Below are 22,616 nucleotides of genomic sequence, written 5' to 3' on the forward strand. Positions count from 1 at the left end.
ATAAAAGCGCTCTAGCACTTTGAACGTTCTATTCTGCTGACAATGATCCTGTTTGCTTGGGGTATTGCTCATAATCATCTATGTGAGTTATCTCAGCCAAGAGTTCCTTAACTCACAACCACAACCAACCATTAGCACTTCGCAATTCACAGTTTGTAGAAAAAAACAAACTCGCACTAATTGATAATATTGTCAAGAGATTGACATAATTATCAACGTCCGAAGAAAACAAATTAAAGATAACACATTATACCAGGTTGGGAGCTCCTCACTCCTCCATTCCGATAGACCCGCATTTATTAACAATAAAACACCGACAATCCGACGTAACACTCGTTCTTTAATTTTGACAAGTTTTTTTGAGGTTTGTTTCGAATAAATAGTGGAATATACTAATCGATTGTAAAACGTGTTCATTAGTTTATCATCTTAAGGTTATAATAATACGAACACGAACATCGATAACATGTAAATAATAAGCAGGTGGAGCCATTGATCCATCGCTTTTTAGTTAATTAGACTAATTAGACAGTATTTTCAACGTATAAAAATATAAACGTCAGGTTGTTGATGGCTAAAAGACAATTTACAAACCCATGCAAGCCAGTACAATGAATAATGGTTTCAACCCCCGTGTCACCTCATACAATTCAAGTGATATCCTCGGAAAACAGCGGGGTGTGGATGTGAAGGGAGCACACGCAGGACGGCTGTCACTGTGGGTTGTGTGCTATGCGCAGCGATTACGCGACCATTCGAACGAGCTCCGGTCCGGTCCGGCGCTTATGAGCTTGTGATGTTTATACTGTCGCGCGCGTCGATCAGATCGCGTCGAACTGGCAAGTAATTCACACGTCTTTTGCATATCGGTGAACGTTTTGACTACTGCTAGTGCAGGAAAGTGAACAATTGAGAGGAAAACGAAAAGTATTGAATCAATTTGTACAGTGAAGTGAACAGTGAACACTGTTTGGCCTGAAAGTTGAAAGGTAGAAACAAACCCACAGACTATACAGTTACCGAATGCGATTATTCGAAAAAGCTAAAACAACCATGGACACTCTGCAACGGCGGAACAGTTTGAACATATCCTTCGGAAAGTGGTGGGCCGGTGGGTCTAGCAGTACCGGTAAAAGCTCGTCCTTCGGCAGTACGGTGGCAATTCAGAAGTTACGCGAATCGAAATGGTTCGATCCGGGCGAGGAGCGCATCTTCTGTGCAGTGATTGAGGCCGGTTTCGTCGTTGAGCTGCGGCACCCCGAAACCGGTGAGAGCTGGTTTGGTGTAACGGCTATCGAGACGAAGAAATGTAAGTGTACGCTTGATATGCAATGATGCACCCAACCTACTAGCGTGTTTTGGGGTAGGCGAGGGAAAACACGCTCAGTAATGTGTTTGTTTATTACTGTAGTGCGGTCTAACTGTAGAACAAGTAAAAAAGTGAAAGTTGCGATGTACGCTGATGAATTTTCTAGCGCACTCGGGGAAACCAGACATGTGTCACGCACACAAAGGGCGTAGTAAAGCTTGAAGCACCAGGCAAAATAAATATCTTCGGTTAGAGAAATGTTCCATTTGTTTTTGCACCGGGAACAACTTAAACTGACTATAGCCGATACATTCCGATACATGACTGGATACGCCCTTAACCAACCATCGCATCCATAGTCTAGCTATTCTAAAAATAACTTACAGCCAGCGGTTCGCCGGTCGCGTAAACCAACACATGTCACTGACCATGGGAGACCCGAGATAGTGGAAATGCCTTGATTGTAATGTTTAATGTGTGTGGCTCGGCTGGTGGACGTGCTCGGAGACTTGTTTACAATTTTGCACTCGAACGCGTGACGACGGTCCGCTGATATTGTTGTAATGTATGAGATAATTTGAATAAATAATACGAAAGGTTGAACCGATATCGTAGTGCATTCGGCAGAGTTGCAGAAGAAACGAAACAGAAATGTCGTTTTGACAGCAACCAACACTCTCTACGGTCTGGTTTCGGAACGCGTCCTGATATTGGCTCGAAGACAAAAATAACCTCGATGTTTTTCGAATCACCAAATTTTAAACAACTGTCTCAAGGTTATAAACAAATTCCGTGTATCTTAATCGGGAACTACGGCCATGACGAATCATGCACATACTGTTGCAATAGTATGAGCGAAAATGCACTTCGTCATTTGAAACTATTGTAGGTACAAAGATCATTTGAGAAAAATTAGGAACTGATGTTTACACGATCAGAATACTGCATAGGGTGAACTGATACAAAATACTGCTCATTTGAGCCCGAGAACTTTCTTCATTCATGTTTGTTTAACTTAAACTTTCGATATTATTACAGAAATCATAATACCTGGATGGCAAGTAGTTTTTCAATCCATTGTTAGAAATAACCCTGTTCGAGAGCATGGTTATTTTTGACAATTCGATTTTTTTCTTATACTGCGAAAAAAAACTTATAAAACAGTACAAATTTCAGACATTTTGTGAAAAATTCTGTGTAACTTCATTTTCTACTATTTTGGTTTTCAGCGGGGCATAGAATGCGACAGAATCGCCACAGAATAGCGAAATTATTAGCGTCAGAATCCCAGGTGCCAGGTTGCAGATTTGCATGAAAATTTTCCGATTTCTTTTGTAAGCAGACTCTGCAATTTAGCTGTTTTTACCGATTTTCGAAACTTGAACTTTGTTTATCGTCCAATTGTAAATTTTAAAATTGTGTTGGGCTTCTACTTTCTTTTTTCTCGTCATGCTCATAAAATTTAACACGTGCATTGGAGGGTTTCTAGTATGCAGACGTAAAAATTTTACCTGACATCTCTGCCAGTAGTTGGATAGTTGTTCTAGCCCCGTAGCTGTCTGTTGTACTGAAGTTTACATAATTTTTATATCAAGCATTAGAGCGAATAGAAAAATAAATCGCTTGGTAAATTTAAGGCAGTTACAGATTTAAAAGGTGATATTCTCCAGCGACAAGAATTATTTGTATGTTCACTAAAAGCATCAACAAGTATGTATCTGTCAAAGATGACTGAAATTTTAGAGTAAATGATTTACATTTTTTGTAGTAGTTTTTTTATAGTTTATATTTAGTTGTTTCGAATGAAACACGAGGTTTTGAAGACAAAGACGTCAATTAATACAAAGTATCATTGCATAATTTTTCTGGTTATAAAAGCATTGCCATTTAGGCTGTGAACCATTTCGCGGTTAATTTTAACTTTTGGTTAAAATCTGACACTTGAGTGGTTATTTTGTGTCGAGTAGTTAAATTTTACTAAAACTGCGGCCTATTTCACAGTTTGACGGGTGCAAAGTAATTTGCGTTTATTTTGCACTGGAAATAATTTTGACTAAAGAATTGATAATAGAATTTTCTTTGCAAGATTTTTTTCAGTGTTGGAAAATAACCATCGATCTGTCAAAAATAACCATGCTTTCGAGCAGGGTTATTTATGACAACATCAAAATAACCACTCGAGTGTCAGATTTCAACCAAGAGTTAAAATTAACCGCGGAATGGTTCACAGCCTTAATGGTCAATTTAAAAACAATATGTTTCTGGTTTGCGGTCTCGAAGAGGTTGAATCGATGCGAATGACCAGAGATAGATCTGTGTTTCACAGATATCCAATTTTATGCACAGATTTCTAAAATCGATCACAGACAATGAAACCCAGAAAGTCTTCAATTTGCTAGGGAAAATTAATACACCAAGGTCTCAATTTACAAAATGTTTCAAATTCCGTCAAATGTTTAATTGAGCCAAGAGTCAAAAAAATTCATGTTGTTGCTTTCGGCCTGGACCTGTGTATTCGCTTTTAGAACTAGTTTTGGACTAGCTCGTGATTGGTTAAAATTGGCATAAGCAAGTACATTGAAGTATTTTATTATGCGAGTTTACGTACCGGGAAATCTTCAGAAATGTGTGATGTTTTCGCACAATAAATTAAGCCCACATATATCACCTCAGAGTAAAAACTTTTTCTTCCACTACTATGCTTTTTGAAATTTATTTGTCCGTTTTGATAAGAAATCGTTAAAAAGGTGAAGTAATTAAGAATTCTCGTACCAATTTGACAGCTCTTGCTGAAAGTATCATCGCGAAACAAGCAGCGCCCCTACATTTCATTTAAGCGTCATTGTGCCAATAGCCTTTGTTGCTACGCCATTAAAGTTCATTCAAACCATTCCGATCCAGTTCTGTACACAGACAGTAATAATCTTCCTCATGTTTGAATGCGTTTATTCACACTTTCCCGGGTCAAGGTTTGAAAATATCTTCAATCGGCATCATGTCAAGTGAAATGACGCAACCGAGAATAATAATAAGAATGTGGAAACCAGTTCGCGAGCATTGTTTTATTAGGTTTTTTACCGTCATTGCTAACCTCAATCGGATGAACACTTTTTGACTATTTACGGTCCGTATCGCCTAAATAAAGTTTTAAAACATTTGTTCACGATTGAATACGGTTCGTTTTTAATATTTATTAAATAAAAGTGACTAGTTGCAAAGTGTAAAGATGATTGTTTTAGATGTGCTCTTCGATTTTTGTTTAAGCTTGTTTGTAAACAGTACCGCTGAACTGTCCAGGATGAATACTTGTTCATTTGTGTCGTCACGATAAAAAAACCTAATTGCTCTTTAGCAAGCAAAAGAGGATGACTAAGAGCAAATTCAGCAGCTGCAAGATTCATATGGGGTGTTCTATAATATAATTGAAACTGAAACAAACCTATCCCCAGCAAGCCATTTTAGTTTTATTTATTCGAAAAGTTCTTCTTTAAAATTCAAAACTGGTCTACGATGCCGTTCTACTTTTTGTATATTTGAAACACGAGTAAAACGCTGATGGGGCTGTCAATTTTTCTTGTTGTGAAATTCAGGTTTACATTTTGTAACTAATATAAATTATGCATCTAGAACTAGAACACTACCGAATATGCCCTAAGAATTGCAGATTTTTCCGGCGTAAAACAAAACTTTGTTCCTTAGTGTTATAAAGAACTGATTTATAATTAAGAGTGTATATTGATGTTCATTCTTTGTTATTTTGCTCATTGTACAAATCGTGATCGAAACTTAAGTAATATTACGTTGTCGACACGAAGTCACGGGTCAGCACGTAAAAAAAACACCGAAATCTGCATGGCGAAGAAGGAGAAGTCGTTGCGTATATTTTTCAAGCTTTTTTTCTTATTTCTTGCTTGTGAAGTGTAATCTACGGATGATAATTTTATTCTAACAATCACATAAACCACTTAAATTTAAAAAAAATATTTAAAATGAATCAGAAATATATTCATTAGTTTTTAATTTACAGTGACCAAACCCACTGCCGATTGCATCAAAATCTACTCTGTCAAACTGTCTGACAGCCACAAACGGTTGAAAATCTACAATACCTCACTAGATCAGTTATGGAAACAAGGTTACCGAATCCGAATCAACAATTTATGTGACAAAAGTAAGAAACCTCACAACGAAAAAGACATTCTGGCACAGGTGAGCCCAAATAAAAACCCATATATGTGGACTCGAATCTAATGTCCAAACACTCTCACTGCTTTCAGATCAAATATGCAAATAAAACAAAAATGCCCTTCCATAACAGCCAGCATTTTGCCGAGTTCTGCCGGTACGGTGACCGACCGCAGGACAACCGGAAGCGACAAGTAAGTGTTTTCATGCGACGGTTCGAAGATGCGCTGAGCGGGACGCAGACTTACTTTTGAGAGGTTTTTATCTATTTTCCTTCCTATTTTGCTATTCGTTCATTACTCCGTTGCTCTAGGTGGTGGTATTTTGTACTGGTGATTAGTTTAGTTTATGGTAATAGCTAAGGTAATCATCTCAAGGAATTGGTTTGTGTTTATCATGAAACAAGCACTTAACTTGGATTACCGATCTTAGCTATTCATCAGCTCGGTAGCTCGGTAACTGATTTCTTTTAGTAAAAATAACATTTCATCACAGCGGTACCTAAAGGTACGGATGTCAACAAAATAGTTAAGTTTAATTACCGAAATATTTGGCATTTCATTTATTTGAATGATTCAATAATGATTTAAATGAATTTTCGGGCGTTTTACAAAATGTCCAATGAATTTCTGAAATCTTGTTTCAACTCTTTCAATAATTGTTATTAATATTATCCACACTATGTTATAATTTAGAAAACTTTACAGAAATACGAAGATAATGCCGTTCCGGTTACTGCAGAAAAACAATCAAATAATCATTTATTACAGTCAATGCAATGAAGATAACAACCTAACGATAACACACACGCGAGATAGGACAAGTGGTACTTCAAATCAAGTAGGAGAAATAAACATACCTTCAGAAATGACTAAATCTTGTGTACGAGAATAGCAAACTTAAATAAATGCTCCCGTAACACAATACCCATGTTAAGCAAAATCGTAAGATCAGATCCAATTCCAAAATTCACATGGTTTCCTACGAATTAAATTGGAGAATAATCACTCTAATTATTATGGACGTAATCGTAAATTGTAGGCTGACAAGAGGGGGGCTAGGAATGACATCATTAAAAAGAGGTCTGCCGTATCAAATAATCACAATGCAACAAAATTATCTCTCAGTCGCAATAATGTGTCGCACCTGACTCTTGTTCACGAGTAATTAAACAGATTGTCAGCCAACCGGTCACGGGTTCCCTGTTATTTTGGTATTTTTGGCGTTGTATAGTATTGTTGATTTCCTTTATTACGCATCAACAAAAACATTGATGATAAAAAAAACATTATCGATTGGTCAACGATGGTATAGAGCTTTCTATACACAGATTTTAAATCAATGAAAATTTAAAAAAAACTGGTCAGGTTAACATGAATTAATCCCCTCAAAGCAGTTTTGCATATGTGATTTCAAATGGAATAGAATCTGTTTCTTCAATTTCTTTGGCTAATCCTTAAGAACAAAGAATTGTTTCTATGTATTGAGCTAGTTTTGCGAATATTGCAGACAAAATAGTTACATTTTCGTTTTTCAAAAACATTAAATTTCCAATGATTTTCTATTCCTCATCAATTGGAATTAATCTAGGATGAATATGCTTATAAACAAAATCCAATTTTTCTTCATAGAACAATGAATTGACTATCAAGACTTGTATCAATCTGATTAAGAAGTGTCATCATTGCTTTAATTCCGCATGAAATGATACTTATGCGCCTGTTGTTTCATTCTTAAGATACTTCAATTTTCATGTATTTTTAACCAGTAATTCGATTTAAATCCTTGGTGCTGAAATGTCCCAAGTAACAATTCGAATGCTGGTTTTGATTGTAATTTATAGGAGTTTTGTAATTGATTTTTCAATCACTACCTGTTTTATGACGACTATAATGAATGTCTCTTTTGACAAGTAATATCATAGTTTTTAAAGCTTCTATAAAACTTTTTACCCAGACTAACAACTGGACTAAAAATAAAACAATGTGTGCTAGAATAAAACCATGCAAACACTCTTAATATTGCTTTCAAACATTTTCTTTAAAACATTATTGTCAGTTAAATTCTTTCATAAATCTAGTTTTGTGTGTGTGTGTGTTCATTGGATAACAGTTTCACTCAGAGCAAATTTGAGGGTTCTAAAGTACATTTATGACACATTTGTTGTGGGCTATTTGATTTATTGCTTCTTGGGTTAGGCGTAAATTGCATTAAAGAAAATTTCATGGCCGCCATTATGATGTCCTATACCGTAGCATTTATTGACATCAAATATACTTCGAAATGCAAAAACGAATAAAAATGATGGGCTTTAATAATTCATTTTCAGAACGTATACACAAGTTTTAATGCCACGAAATAGTTTTATACAAAAATGACGAAGAATCACAAAAAATAATTTTCAAAAATCATGGAGATTCTCGAAAAACTGCATTTATTTCAAGGCGATTAGTTATAATTCTTTTTTTTATAAAAAAATACACGATAAAAATAAAAGCGCATGAAGTTTTTAAGTTCGGAAAAAACCTAAAACTTGTAAAAGAAACCTAATATATTCTTACTGGTTGCATTCAAAGCAGACATGACACACACATAGCCATGAAAAATATTATCAAAACGACAATTTATTCATAGCGGAATTCATTCCTTCCGAATAAATTAAATGTTGATCGTAAAGCTGGTTTCAAAATTTTCTTGAATTTGGAGTTTTAACGCAGGTTTATGCTAATTCTTCACTTTGCTTTATAAACCATATGAAGAATGGTCCACTTGGCAGGAACATGCTCTTATAGAGGTTTTCAGTAGGCTTTCGTGGAGTTTAAAGTTTTAATGCAAGATTTATTAACATTAAAATTGTTACTTGGGGTGTCACGTCTTTTTTGTATTGGACAAGGCTAAATTTTGTTTCTGAGAAAAGCGTTGAAATTCATCGGTCGTTTGAATTTCTCACTGGCCCGCTTGTGAGAAATTGTGGCTGCTGGCAGAAGCCTAGAAAGATTCCGGCAACTGTCAATATTTTGCAGGATAAAATGCGTCATTCTTTCGCCACGTGACGCCTCGCAAAATCGCTCTTCCTTCTTTATTTCTGTTCGACTTCATTTGATATTCGTTAATCTTGCATGTACTTCCAACAATAAAAACGAGTCTTGAAACCATGTAAATGAAATGAAAATACTGGTGTATTGAGAAATGAAGCTTTGCGTATCATGTTTGATAGTGCAAAAGCTATGTTATTGCCCTTCATTTAAAGAAACCAAAGGTGCCAAAAACGAAGAATCGATTGAAAACGGTTCTGCCAGTCTTGTATGGAAAAAATCCGGCAGAAACAGAACGTTAATAATAGCTAGGCGAAATTCTCTTTCAGAAAAGGTTGTTGCATTGTTGCCAGACTCTTGTCGGAGTTCATAGATATCAGAATTTGTCAAAATCTCATGACTTTCAGTACATGAGCGTGTTAGCTATGGTGCTTTCAGAGACGCTACTTCTGGCAAATTGAAATCAATGGAGAAATTATTATTATTTATTTATTTCGGTTTTAACCCATTTTAGGTCATTCGCCGTTCAATGGAGAAATTTCATGTGTTGATAAAACACTGTTTTTATTTTTAAAAAAATGCGCAGGCAAAAAAATTTCTTGATAGGCAATTTGCAGGCTCTGCTCCAAGTAAATCAATCATTATTGGCATATATGCTGAATTTAAACGGTATAACATAAATGAAACACCACACCTTGCTCGTTCAAATAAGGCTGTTGTTCGCTACGATGGCAAAATTAAAAGAATTGAAATTCGAACTGCTCCCGCATCCACCATAATCGTCAGATTTAACCCCCAACGACTAGTTGCTGGAAATTCTGCAGAAATCTGGCAGAAGCTGCCAGGCGTCTGGGGGGAAATCTTTCAGGCACATGCAAACGGCGGGCTCCGACACACTTATTCCCAGTAGTTTTACCCATTGAATGTAACTGACATGGAACCGAAAAGAATTTTAAGTACTTTCCACCTAATTTCAGAGTTCCGTTCCATCTTAAATTTGATTGTGGTTTACTTCATTTTAGTTCATCGAAGGAAAATCTTTCTGTTGGGTGATTTTTCTCATTATGTTTTGATAACAAAGAAATGAACGAATGAAAAAAGAGAACTCAAAATTAAGTGAAAAGTCGCAAATTACTGACACTTTTTATTTTCTCGGTACGATAGCGTTTCGATTAAGTTTGACATTTTTATTGTGTCTCGTGAGAAAATAGAGAACCAAAGAGTTCAATCAATTGCTCAATGCTTCTTAGAACGCTATCGGAGCTATGTCAGCCGGACCTAATAAATAAATTATTTTATCTCGGTTTCACACAAGAAAAGATATTTTTCATTTGCTCTTGCAATTGTTGTCTGTTATCATTCATTTTCCATTGAACATCTCTGATTGGACATTGAAAGTCAGTTACTGTGACCTTTACGTAATCAGGACAAGAAAACATAAATTCTTCAACTATGCTATCTTTCTATTAATGATATCAATGCACTCCTTACTCTTCATAATGTATTATAGTTTCATATTACCTGCAGCTGAATTCCAACAAGGCTTACCATTGTTTTTTTTTTATTGTTTTATTTTCAGATATCGGAATGTGCCAAATGGGGAGGTACCAACATGGGCGCCACCATCATTTACTTCGCAATGCAATCACGAAACATGCAACCCAATGCGAGATAAACAGCTTGTGAGCGTCTTATCTGGTATACATCTCTTAAACCAGGCAATGAATTGAGTTGGAGCCTTACTGCAGTTTTAAAGAATTGGTCAACCATTTTAGCAGAATCTGCACCAACGTCTCTTCAAGCTGCCCATCATGAAATGATTATTTTACCAAGCATGCATAAGGACGTGAACAGCGTTATTTACTAGTCTTCATCCGGGCCTGTAAGTGTGCGTGAAGATGTACTTTTGTTTCAAAACTGATATGAAACTAATATTTAGAAACTCATAATGAGCGTGTTTAAAACTTAAACAATATTACTGTAAGTAATATACATATTTTTAGGCATATCTAAATAACTCAAGTTATGAAAATTTATTGGGAAAAATGTCGATAACTGTAATATATGAAAATGTTTCGCTTGAACTGTTGAACAATTTTTAAATGTTTAAAATGAACTCAAAAATTGAAAAGTGATGTATACACTTTTTTTCATAGTTATAATTAACAAGTAAGAATGTAAAAGCTTTAGCATACAAAAGAAAAAGCTAAATCAAAAATGTCAATTACATTGTTATCAATGTATATAAAAAAAAAGTGAAATCGATTCTGTAGAAATATGTGATTATTTCAAGAGATGAAATATATTATTTGAAATGTTATATTTATTGTTTTCTTTTAAAACAACCCTTCTCATCATGGAAGTATTTGTCTCAATAAGAAACTGCATTATTTTATTATAGTTCTTGATTTATTATTATTTCAAAAGAGTATCTCCTTTGAACGGGGTTTTACGCACTGTATTGTACTGATTTATACGTCCAATATATATTACCAAAACTAAACACAGAATTGTGCACCCAACGCAATACAAAAACGAATCTTTGTACTGTTACGATGTTACGATAATTTCGGGTGAAAATAACCAACACAATCAGAAATAACCTTGATGAGATGACTACAAGTTCATTTTACATCCGGACCTATAATGAAATTTTTAAACATTACGTGGATTTAAAACGAGTTATGAGTTGTCTATGCTTTGAACTTTATCCCGCATAGCGTTTTGGCTACCTGGGCAGCCATGGCCACCAGAAGGCTACCAAAATTGATTCAGTGACGGTTGTCAAATCCAATTTGACAAAACAAAGTCGCCTGTATCCAAGTTAGCCGAGCGTTTTCATCTTCTCACCTTCGCTGAAAATGTCAAAGATTTCAATGTGGAAAAATCCTGGTGGATACGGTTGTATCGTTTGAGTTGTATTCCTGGCAGCGGTGAGGCAGCCGGTCACCAGAATGTCTGCCAGCCATATTTTTCCAGCTGGCAGCGTTTAGTCAGCCGTCTGACAGGCATGCGTATGCGGGATGTAGTTATTATTTTACACTGCTACAAATAGTCAAATAACGGCGTAGGTGAAGTAGGCGGCCGCTTAAGATCAAAAGATGAAAGAGGCGCTGAAATTGAAAAAAAAATTGCAAACAATTTTTTTTTTCTTGAATTCTTTTGAATGTGGAAAACTAAATGTGCAACTTTAGAAAACAGAAATTCTAACACGAGGAAGGTAAATGTTAAGGAAAGGTCATTCTAATCATGAAGGATCATTTTTATAATTAATGAATTTGCGGAGCGTATATTGAATCCACCAGAAATTAGTTGTTATCAATCACGTTTTTTAAGCTATGTTTTAAAAAAATATGTTGCTTTGGAGCGTCATAACAAAATTTACATTTACCAAAACTGTATCTCGAACTGAATGACTCGATATTTTTTACATAAAATTGGCACTAAATCTCTAAATCACAATAACAGCATGACATTATTAATGAAGAAAATAAAAAAAATATTAACTATTTCAAGTTCCAAGATTCGGAAACTCTTTTTAATTTCGGTTGTATAAAAGCTATTTTTCTAGATTCCGGTAAGTTGATATCATTGATTTGCTGATTTTGGTAAAACAACCAATTGCAGGTAAACACGATATTTCACAAAACCGAATATCAGTAAAACATTTTGAATTACCGAGAAATCAGAATTAATAAACCGAGTATTCGGGAAAAAGCTAACTTTGCCAAAATGTCAGTAAAATATCGCTTCGCGGTTCGTTTTTGGCATCTGTTTCGCCGAGATGAAAATAAAACAGTCTTCAGTTCAGCAACGCTATCGCATGGCTTTACTTTGAACATGTCATGTCAATGGTGCGAATAAACAGGTGCGAATTGCTGCTTCACCTACTTGTATGTAAAAGATTCGATGCGGACTCGCCTGAGCACGCCATGCTGGCAATAAAGTATGTCACCGACGATTTGTTCGAAAAATGATGATCTTTTATTAACATAAACTTACATTCATGTTAACAATGACGCGCTGTCAATTGAAATAATTATCATTTCAAATTGAACGGAACTACCTACTTGCAAAGAAAGTTAACTTGCTCTGGAAACAGGATTTCATAGCAAAGTCTTGCTATTTCATTCCTTTTGTGGAATTTGGCCTTTCTGCTCCAACCGACTTTGCAGCCGATTCATAGCGTACAGAATCATTGCATGATTAGAATAATAACTACTGACACTAAGAATCACAAATTCAACGATAATTCTTAAATTTACTAACGATTTCTTTAAAATAATCTGCACTACATTATGATATGTAGATGGATTTTCATACGAATTAGATCTTACATAAATTGAACTATTTTTTCCTTGGCATAAACGAAAATCCAGATCAATATAAAATCAGTAATTCAATATAAAACTTACCAAATACAAATTAAATAAAATCATTTGTTTCAACAAGTATAATCAGTTGGAATAAAAAAACAGACATTATTGTGGTAATTGGTGCAATTGGTTTAAAAAACACTAATTTTCACTTGGAATTATTGTTGTTTTATTTTATTTATTGTTTTTTTTTATATTATTTATTTTACCCCGGTTTTAAACATTTTGGTCGTTCACCGGGGGATTTATTGTTTTAAATAGGCATCATATTTCTTTTGCACATACGATATTTTTATTAACTCCCTTATCCTTTTTCATTGAAATACTTTTCTGTTAAATCGTCTGGAAATTAATCGGAATTCAATATGATGGAAACCATATCTATTTTAAAATCACAATGAAATCACAAATTCCGATTCAAATTCTAGACGTTATATTTTTAACAGTTTCTGATAGTATGAAAATCTGGCATCTCTGCTCGGGAAACAAACCGCAGATCACCTGTACGAATGATAGCTACTTTGTTCCCAACTGTCAGAATTATCGTGTCAAAAGGGAAGATAAAAATCAACCCACGAATTGTTGGTGGTGTGTGTTGCTGCAGAATTTAGTTCTTTCGTAGAAAGTGTAGAAAATCTGTAATTTCCGTTAATATTGACTGTTTCTTGTTTGAAAAGATCAATTTCAATAAACAGGGAAATAGTAACAGTTTTCTGGAAGTAACTCAAATATTTTCAAGTTTTGAATTACCATCATCAAATCTGCGCACAGTGGCTCTTTGTGTCGATTGTGTTGTTCCTGTTGTCAGTTCGTCTCGACTTTTGAGACGTATGAAGGAAGAGAAAAAATGATTTTTTCTCATGACTAATATGTACATCTGTCTGATGGAAAAAATATTGTTAATCGAAGCTGAATTCTTCCGCATTCAGGACATTTGGGCACTTTTAGAATAACGAATATGTCTAGATGGAGAATGAAATAACATATTAAATGAATCATTGTGATAGCAAGTAGGTAAAGTCTAGACTGGTAGGAAGAGGTCAAGCAAAAAGAAGTACCAGATAAGTAACTGTTAACCCTATCACCGCAACCTGTAGGCTCAGTCTAGGCAGAATAGTGTTCATTGGAAAAACTATAGCGAACATTTACAGTGGAATTTAGACAAGTGCAATAATGAACGGGTTAAGGTAAGTTTTTGTGCCGATTTAAGTAGAGCTGTTTTCTATAATGGAGTATAGGCGGGTTTGAGTTGTAATATCGATCAATGTTTCATTCGACAGCTCTGACATGCTCGGTCGAGTGCAGAATAATTTTCAATATGCTCTTCAATTGTTTTTCAGCTTCGGTGAACTATGTTGCTTGTTTTGTTGTCCACCATTCCCCGGGCGAATTGCCGCCAAACTTGCCTTCCTTCCCCCAGAGCCGACATACAATTTGACACCAATCGATGAGAGTAAAGCCAAGTATTTGGTCAGTTTTAACGAACGCGCCGAGTGGCCATACTCCGAACGGGAGAAAGAAAACGTAGAAGGATTCTACACGCGTACCTCGCGTGGCAACAAACTATCTTGCATCTACGTTCGATGTGCTCCGAACGCCAAATACACACTGCTGTTTTCCCACGGCAATGCCGTGGATCTGGGACAGATGAGCAGTTTCTATCTCGGCCTTGGGCTGAGAATCAATTGTAATATTTTTAGCTATGACTATTCGGGTTATGGCATGAGCACAGGAAAGCCTTCAGAAAAGAACCTTTACGCCGATATTGACGCAGCGTGGCATTCGCTCAGGACTCGCTTCGGTATCAGCCCGGAGAATATTATCCTTTACGGACAAAGCATCGGAACTGTTCCCACTGTAGATTTAGCTTCCCGGTACGACGTCGGAGCAGTCATACTTCACTCTCCGTTAATGTCAGGAATGCGAGTTGCATTTCCAAACACAAAACGGACGTGGTTCTTCGATGTATTCCCGAGGTAAGACGTCGATAGCTGGAATTAGATTTGTTTGTTTAATTAGCAAACTGTGATCATTTTCAGCATTGACAAGGTTTCCAAAATCAGTTCACCCGTTCTGGTAATCCACGGCACCGAAGATGAAGTGATCGATTTTTCACACGGTTTAAGCATTTACGAGAAATGCCCGAAGGCAGTCGAACCGCTGTGGGTTGAGGTAAGTGAACATTGTCAGTTGTTACTGCCCTTTATTTTGCATGTTCGTTCGTGAGAAGGTTACCACCGGTATCTCTGCACATTTCGACCTGTGGTGTGTGGCCTCTACGTGAGCGGTTCACCTTCTCATAGAACATACATGTGTCATCGCCAATGTCAATTTCCCTTTTCTAAGCAGCCTGGATAGCCGTGTAGTGTCGGTAGCGGTTCCCAGCAGGCTAAGAATAACGCTATGGTCCACCTGTCTGGGTGGAATAAGTCCACCAAACAGGTAGGCCGTGGGACATCCGACGGAATTATTTCAGCCAAGAATTGATTCACTGGTTTCCTGTTTCATGTCGTAAAAAGCCACTAAAATGGGAGCTCAGAAGTCAAGGTGTACGTGCGACGAGTGTTGTGCACCTTCGATAGTTCTGAGCGCATACAAACCGCGACAAGATATTGTTCTGAATCTATGTTGGTACTGTGGTAGGTGCGGACAATGTAGACGTGAAGAATCGCCCATAGATGAGAAACTGCTTGATTTGGTTTTCCGTGTAATGACCAGGAGATTTATATGTCGTTTTGTGGATATCTTGGCGGGGACAGAAGGTGCTTCAAAACTGTTCTTGGTAGCCGTGTGCAGGTTTTCTAGCCCGATGTCTGTACATTACCTCTAGGTCTATCTGATCCTTCATATCGCCGATGACAAGTTTTACATTTCATCGTGGGCAGCTGGCCTAGGTGCGTTCCAGCTGCACGTAAAATGTTTTATTCTCTTCATCGGGTCTCGTCTCATGTAGGCAGTGTACGTTTATAATGCTGTAATTTAAGAAACGGTCTTTAATCAGCAACACACTTATCCATCCAACTACGCACTGACGCATCTGGTCCAACACTATGAAGTCAGTTCCTAGTACACTAAATGTACCATCGCTTTGGCGGAAGGTAGCCGCTCAATGCCCGCTTTTCCACACCTTTCAGTCCCGTCCAACAAAGTTCCTGAATTTGCGAGCTTGCAACTCATCGTGCAGTATTCGATCGCACCCTGGGAATCCAAACGATTCACAGTTCCATGTGCCGAGCTTCCAATCGTTATCCTCGTTAGGTCTGCACCAAGTTCCTGTCTCGCCTAAGGCAGTCGCGACGTTTCTTTCTTTGTTATTTGCCACCCCACAAAACTGATATTTGCGATAGATGTTTAATTTTGCTTTAGCTCGTTCGCACCCTCTCATTCTGCTACTACCGCGGAAGACGGTAGAGCTCAGTCGACGCCTTGTGTATAATCAGTGACTTGTGTATAATCACACAAATTGTTGTGTGATTTGGTATACCCGAAAGTTAGATATTTCGTCATTTGAATAGCTGTTCAGCGAGAATTGTATTCGTTAAGAATTGTAAATTTCAAATTACATCTAACTTCTGTTTCTTTACTAACTTACAGGGAGCAGGCCATAATGACGTTGAGCTGTACAACCAATATCTGGACCGCTTGAAGAAATTTATCGCAATAGAACTGAACAACTGACAATTAAAGAACGCTTCCGGGCAGCAACCGCCACCGTCGGCAGCAAGCAAAAGTCCTAAAAGTGTTCCGGGAGCAAAAACTAATTCGACCACCGAACCAAGCAACAGCAGCTCGGCAGACAGCAAACCTCCTTCGACTGCCGGTGGAGAGTCTTCGGTCGGTCAATCTTCAAAAAACGTCGGCGCAAGCTCAACTGCCAGTTCGAACAGTGCAGTGGCCAGTGCCTCGACCAGCGAAAAACTATTATAGCATTCGTTAGCAGGACCTAGCACTGCTTACAGTTGTAACTGTGGCAAGGCAAGAAATCAACGATCTCATACGCATAGTACCATCAGCAGCACAGTACGGAAAGAATTGGCGTCCTACGAAAATCCCCATCAGTCGCTTCCCCCGGTCAAAGTGTTGCCGGCAAAGCGAAATGCCAGTACCGAGAGTTTAGACTTGCTTAACAGACTGAATGACGAGTGCTCCTGTGCAATCTTTAGTCCAAATTCAATCGACGGAACCACTTGTAAAAAATGCAAACGAAATTTGGCGGCTTCCGATGTTCAACGAGCCCAGAAGAAGTACAACTCTTCCAAATACAAGGATGCTTCTACTTCACCGAAATCGAACAGCCCTCTCCGAACATTGGAACCAAGAAGCCCTCGGAGTCCCAAAAGTCCCAAAAGCCCATGTGCGGAAGCTTCAACGGACACGAAATTTGACTTTCCTTGCTCACCAAAAACAGTAAGCCACTACAAACGTCTGTCGACATTGAGTATCAATTCAGGAAATAAAACCGCAAGCACTAGTCCAATAAAACAACAGCCATCGCCGAAAGTAAGTCCCAATAAGCTGGTTCCAGTACGAAATGAACGCATTTTGGAGAAATCTAATTCGCTGGGAGAAAGTAAACCACAGAAACAACTTTGCACGACACGGAGTCTATCGCCAAGACCTCCGGTAAAACATCAACACTCGATTATGGTATCCGATGAGAACGATATTGTGTCGGTGAAGTTATCTCCGAACGAAGAATTCGACGAAAGCAGTGAAAAAGACAAGGACAAAGCGCACAGTGAAATTACTTCCCCGAATCTGTCCGATTGTGGAACTTTGCAGCCAAAAGATGGTAGTAATTTGACAACAGCCACTAACAGAAGCACAAGTTGTTTGGTATACGTCCCTTCGGATCCTTGGACCCGCATGTCTGGTAGAATATCTCCAATACCAGCTATCAAGAAAGAACAACACAAACCCAGAGAGCTGGAAAGCAAATCATTTAGCAAACCTAATCTAGAATATCTGGAAGACTCCGATCCTTGGGTGTGGCGGTCTAACATTAACCTGAACGAGCGATATGTGAAAAAGAAAGGATCGCTCCCCCATCAGGCTAAATCGCTAAGTAGTGCTCGCAGTAGGGACGAACTGTTGGATTCTAGACAGATGCGTTTGTGCCAGCAGCGATCGCTGACGAAATTCGATAAAAATTTGACTATTCCGGGAATTGATCTACACTTCGATGCACGTAAAAAGATCACTCGACCAAAGCTCCAGAGATCGAAATCTCCAGCATTCTATGAAGAGTTCTTCCAAGCTGAGAAGGACAAAACTCTCAGCAAAAACAAATCCGTATCGTCACTGAAGATCGAAAAAAACACTAGTAACTGCAATATCAACGGTACTAAATGTACTTGCGCCGAGATAAACTCGCTGAGTCGAAACAGTAATCACAGCAATCAACCCAAATGCGAACACATTTACAAATCTACCACGAGCATAACTTCTCCAACGACCAAAAAGCAGCCCTCACCCAAATTGAACATTCCACCACATTCTCCGAAAACGCCATCCCAACAAACCAATCAACCGGAACTAGTGAAAGCCTCACTAACCGTACTGAACCCGAACCTGTTGCAACCGAGGCACAGTTTTTCCACACCGTCACAGAAGGACGACGAGTTACAGCTGAACATACGTCGCCTCAGTGAACAGATGAACAAATACAATAGCTTAGGAGCAGGTTATCTCACCCAGACACCATCGCCCAGTTTTATGAACGACACCATTCCGCTGGAGAAGAAGAAAAATAGCGGAAGCGGAGGTCTGATCTCCACGGCTGGCATTGTCGGAACAACACAATCACAGAAGCGAGCTTCGTCGCATACAATGATTAACGAACCAATACTTGAGACACGATGCTGAAGCACGGACGGATTATAGGCAAAATCTATGTAGCGACATTTTTTCGGTTTACCGTTTTGGTTCCTGCATTTGAGTGTTGATGTCTTGTTGTTTAATTATAACTAGAACATAGACACCGATAGCTAGTCGAAATTGTAATCGATAATCATCGTAACGTGGAGATGACGCTGTTAGATTATTCCGCAAGTACCTACTCACAGCTTGTCCCTAGAATATCAACAGATCGTTATTCGAACAAAAAAGGCTTGCGGAGAACTAGTGCAATTCTAAATGTAGAAATAAAGTGGGACCGCGCCATGATGATCATTATTGATTTTTGTTTTTGTCATGCCAATCTGTAAAGTAAATAGATAATAGGAGAAACACAACACGTTAGATATATCGAGGGTGATGAACGTATCGGTAGGTCAGCTGCATACTTAAAGGAAGGTAAATCTAGTTTAAATTGTTACTGATATCATTTCCCCCCCTCTTCGGGAAGTCATAAAACCAGTTTCTTCTGAAAGTGAAAATTACATTCATAAAGCAGTTCTCCCAACAAGTTGGTGGTTCGTTAAAAATTTAATGTTGGTAAAGTTTCTACTGCTGTTCACAAATCACATTTATATTCTAAATACATTTTGATTGATTTCAGTTCAATTCATAACCGGAACTGCGGTTAAACGTTGCGTATTTAACATGTGCGCAAAATTTCTTCAGTTATCTTCCCAGCAGAGGCTCTAAAACTTGAAACAGAATCTGGTGCGTAGAAACGTAACTTTGAAAAAACGAAACGGAGAAATTAAGCCTCGAATCATATTCTGGACACGTGCGAGCGAAGAGAACCACCCTGACTTCCAATTTCTTGAAACAGAATCTGGTGCGTAGAAACGTAACTTTGAAAAAACGAAACGAAGAAATTAAGCCTCGAATCATATTCTGGACACGTGCGAGCGAAGAGAACCACCCTGACTTCCAATTTCTTAGAATACTGATTCACCTAAACTGCCAACATTTCGAAGAAATGATTCTATTTTAATCGATCTATTTGTATAAAAAGTTTAATCTCTTGTAAATACTATTCGAACCTTCAAACATTTCAACTTAGGATAAAATACGATAAACATTAATAATATAATACCGCCTAAGTCCTACTGCATCAGTGGGCAAGTGAAAGCAGTTCTTTGAGCTACACTTTCTGACAAATCTGACACAATTTCCCTTCGAATACTGCTGATAAACAGGAAAACCCAAAATTGTCAATACAAGGCGGATAGGGCTTATTTAAAGCGTTGGCAACGCATACATTCTCGTCTGATTGATGAACTTAAAATTGTGCCAACATCTGCGAGCCACTGAAATCATTAATATTCAATATCCCGGGATTTACCATAGCAACAAGCGGTCATTTGATATAATTCAATAGACGCACCGAGTTAAAGATAGCATAATTAATAAGTAAATTAAGACAGACGTAAATTCATATGAATTTTGAACGAACAAATATCACTACTAAATGTGTATAATGGACTCAACTTCAGTTAGAGGAAACTTTAGTTAAACAAAATCAAGCATTCGAACAATTTACAAAAACATATTTAGCAGCAGTCTTTCAGTCAGAAATAAACAAAAATATTAACAAAAACAAGTAAAATAACTGAATGGTAGCCAACGAACAAGGATTTACTGGAAGGATATGTGGCAAACTGAGAATTGAACTATACACAGAATTAAATCAGAAATGCAACCACACACCCATACACATATTATGTACTTGCATACGACAGACATTATTGTAATGTGAATAAATATTTTTTTCTTATACAAACATGTGCAAAATTTACTGATTCCCTTGCCTTGAAGGTGAGCAAAATTTGATGACATCATTTTTTCTACTAATCATTGGCGGTCAGCTTCAGGATCAGAATTCTTTGTTCTTCCAAAACCTCCTTACCTATTCATTTTGACCCTTGCAGATCTAGTATCGCAATCCTGGCTTTAACCCTCGACAAATTAAATTGTTTCGATCAGTTGCCAGTGTAAAAACATACGAAGTAACAAATCTGCTCTGATCGAAGTCATGATTTTGCCATACGAAAAACTAAAAATTAAAGTGTTGCGAAGCAAGAGAAGACGGATTGATTTTATAGAACAAATTTTCAAAGCTATTCAATTTAAATGAATTTGAAAAAAATTCTTTTGACAAGACAATAGCGTCATTCGATCGAAAACAAAATGCTAATTTTCAAATTCCATCGAAATAATCCGATCCAATCGAAATGCAGAATAGGGGTGTAGCTGTATCTGAACAGGTGGTAATAGCATATTCTAACCAATATTAAATAAAACAACACAATCTACGAACACCAAACATTTATTAGAAAATCACACATAAAACAATAAATTGATTTCTCTAAGAAGTAGTCATCATATCGCCGAAGGCCAGCGGAACCGCAATCTAGGTAGGATCGGTTACCGCTGGCCGGAACACGGCGCGAAGCTTTGCAAAACTGCAGGAAATCTCGATGAAGCTCGATAAACCAGACGCCATTTTGATAATACTGCAAAGAAAAAAGAAAATTATCAGCACATTGCAATGAGATAATAATCCGCGATTAAGCATTTTGTTACAAAGCACAAAAAAGTGCAAAATTTCGGCAAGTTTCAGTTTGCGCATCGACGCTTATTCATCTGACACAAAACGGCACTGGACAAGTATTGAAACATATCGATTAGTGTGTGAAAGCTACCGGAAATGTTTGAAAAGTTCTTAATACTCGGAACTTGCTACTATAGACGGTATAAAACTATACAAATTACGCCATTCCTTCAGAAAAAAATATTCAGAATAAATTCCCTATATACTTACTCAGTACATGCGTGCAATTACACCAAGCGATCTAATCGTGTTTTTAGCGAAGAATACAAATTTGCTTCCTGTGTCTTCGATTATCAATCACAAAATGAAAATGAACGAACATCAGACCAGAGATGCCAGATAACAATTTCGAATATCTACAGACAGGGTAGAAAAAGTCTGGAAACTCCAAAAACTAAGTGCAGTCTTCAAGTGGCATGGGAAACAGAATAGGTTCAGCGAATGAAAACTGGTCACGGCAATGATAAAAGTTTAAGTTTTGATTAATGCCTTAAAAAATAATGGGTTTTCAAAAATCTGCATACGAAAACATGTTTGATGTTTCTAAGAAATTTGTAGAATTACAATAAAATCTGCAGTTTGGCATCACAGAAGCTTGATGTGATTTTGCTATAATGCGCCGGGTAGACGCTACTGTTTTTATGGTTATTGATGCACTGATAGAAAATAGTTGCTATATTCCCTATGTTCTCATCTTCTCTCTTTTATCACAATTTATTTATTTTGAATATCTTTATGTCTTTATGTAGATCAATTGCACTATTTTGCACTCTTTAGAGCGACGATGGATTTTTTTTTCAAAATTGAACTCAAAACTATTCCAATTTATAAGTTAGTTGCAGCCATGAAAAAACTACATTTTGACACTCAGCGAAAAAAAAAAATTCCGAAAACGAACGGTGAAACGATATTCTACTAAAATTTTGGTAAAGATACCTTTTTATCGTCAATACAAAATATTATACTAATATTCGGTTTTACAAATTACCGTGTTTACTAGTGATTGCCCGTTTTACAGAAATCAGAATATTAATGATATCAACTTTACCGGTAAACACCTTGAAGACAACCGAAATTCAGTGATCCATCAAATCAGCCATTTTTAGTTCAAAACTGTGTGATGTAAATAAATCACAGTAAATTACAGATACCTTTAAGTTGTGCTCATATTTGGAATCAACTGCAACTAAAAATTGAATCGGAATATA

General features: G+C 37.2%; 3 protein-coding genes and 1 long non-coding RNA gene across 5 annotated transcripts; 3 read left to right on the forward strand and 1 right to left on the reverse strand.

Annotated features, from left to right (window-relative positions):
• Window positions 1-805: 805 nt before the first annotated feature.
• LOC131438030 (uncharacterized) lies at window positions 806-10,715 on the forward strand. 2 transcript variants are annotated; one of them, XM_058607818.1, is made up of 4 exons: window positions 806-1,309; window positions 5,337-5,518; window positions 5,587-5,751; window positions 10,109-10,715. In XM_058607818.1, exons 1-3 carry the CDS (start codon window positions 1,024-1,026, stop codon window positions 5,746-5,748), a joined length of 630 nt encoding a protein of 209 aa, XP_058463801.1. In that variant the 5' UTR covers window positions 806-1,023; the 3' UTR covers window positions 5,749-5,751; window positions 10,109-10,715. The 2 variants fall into 2 exon arrangements, with proteins under 2 accessions (XP_058463801.1, XP_058463795.1); XM_058607812.1 differs by having other exon boundaries at window positions 5,587-5,688; window positions 10,109-10,711.
• Window positions 10,716-13,466: 2,751 nt separating this feature from the next.
• On the forward strand, window positions 13,467-16,838 carry LOC131438046 (alpha/beta hydrolase domain-containing protein 17B). Its single transcript, XM_058607828.1, has 4 exons — window positions 13,467-14,092; window positions 14,246-14,881; window positions 14,945-15,077; window positions 16,500-16,838. The coding sequence occupies exons 1-4, from the start codon at window positions 14,079-14,081 to the stop codon at window positions 16,581-16,583; spliced, it is 867 nt and encodes a 288-aa protein (XP_058463811.1). The 5' UTR covers window positions 13,467-14,078; the 3' UTR covers window positions 16,584-16,838.
• Window positions 16,833-20,577, forward strand: LOC131425737 (uncharacterized; the record flags this gene model as incomplete). Its single annotated transcript, XM_058587848.1, has 1 exon — window positions 16,833-20,577. A coding segment is annotated over one exon (1,938 nt), but the record flags the coding sequence as incomplete, so codon positions are not given.
• Window positions 20,578-21,107: 530 nt separating this feature from the next.
• LOC131435015 (uncharacterized) lies at window positions 21,108-21,888 on the reverse strand. Its single transcript, XR_009230427.1, has 2 exons — window positions 21,619-21,888; window positions 21,108-21,310 (listed from the first exon to the last, which is right to left on the reverse strand). It is a non-coding gene; the product is annotated as an uncharacterized LOC131435015 (long non-coding RNA).
• Window positions 21,889-22,616: the final 728 nt, after the last annotated feature.

This window comes from Malaya genurostris, chromosome 1 (genome assembly GCF_030247185.1).
Source record: "Malaya genurostris strain Urasoe2022 chromosome 1, Malgen_1.1, whole genome shotgun sequence".
Lineage (NCBI taxonomy): Eukaryota > Metazoa > Arthropoda > Insecta > Diptera > Culicidae > Malaya > Malaya genurostris.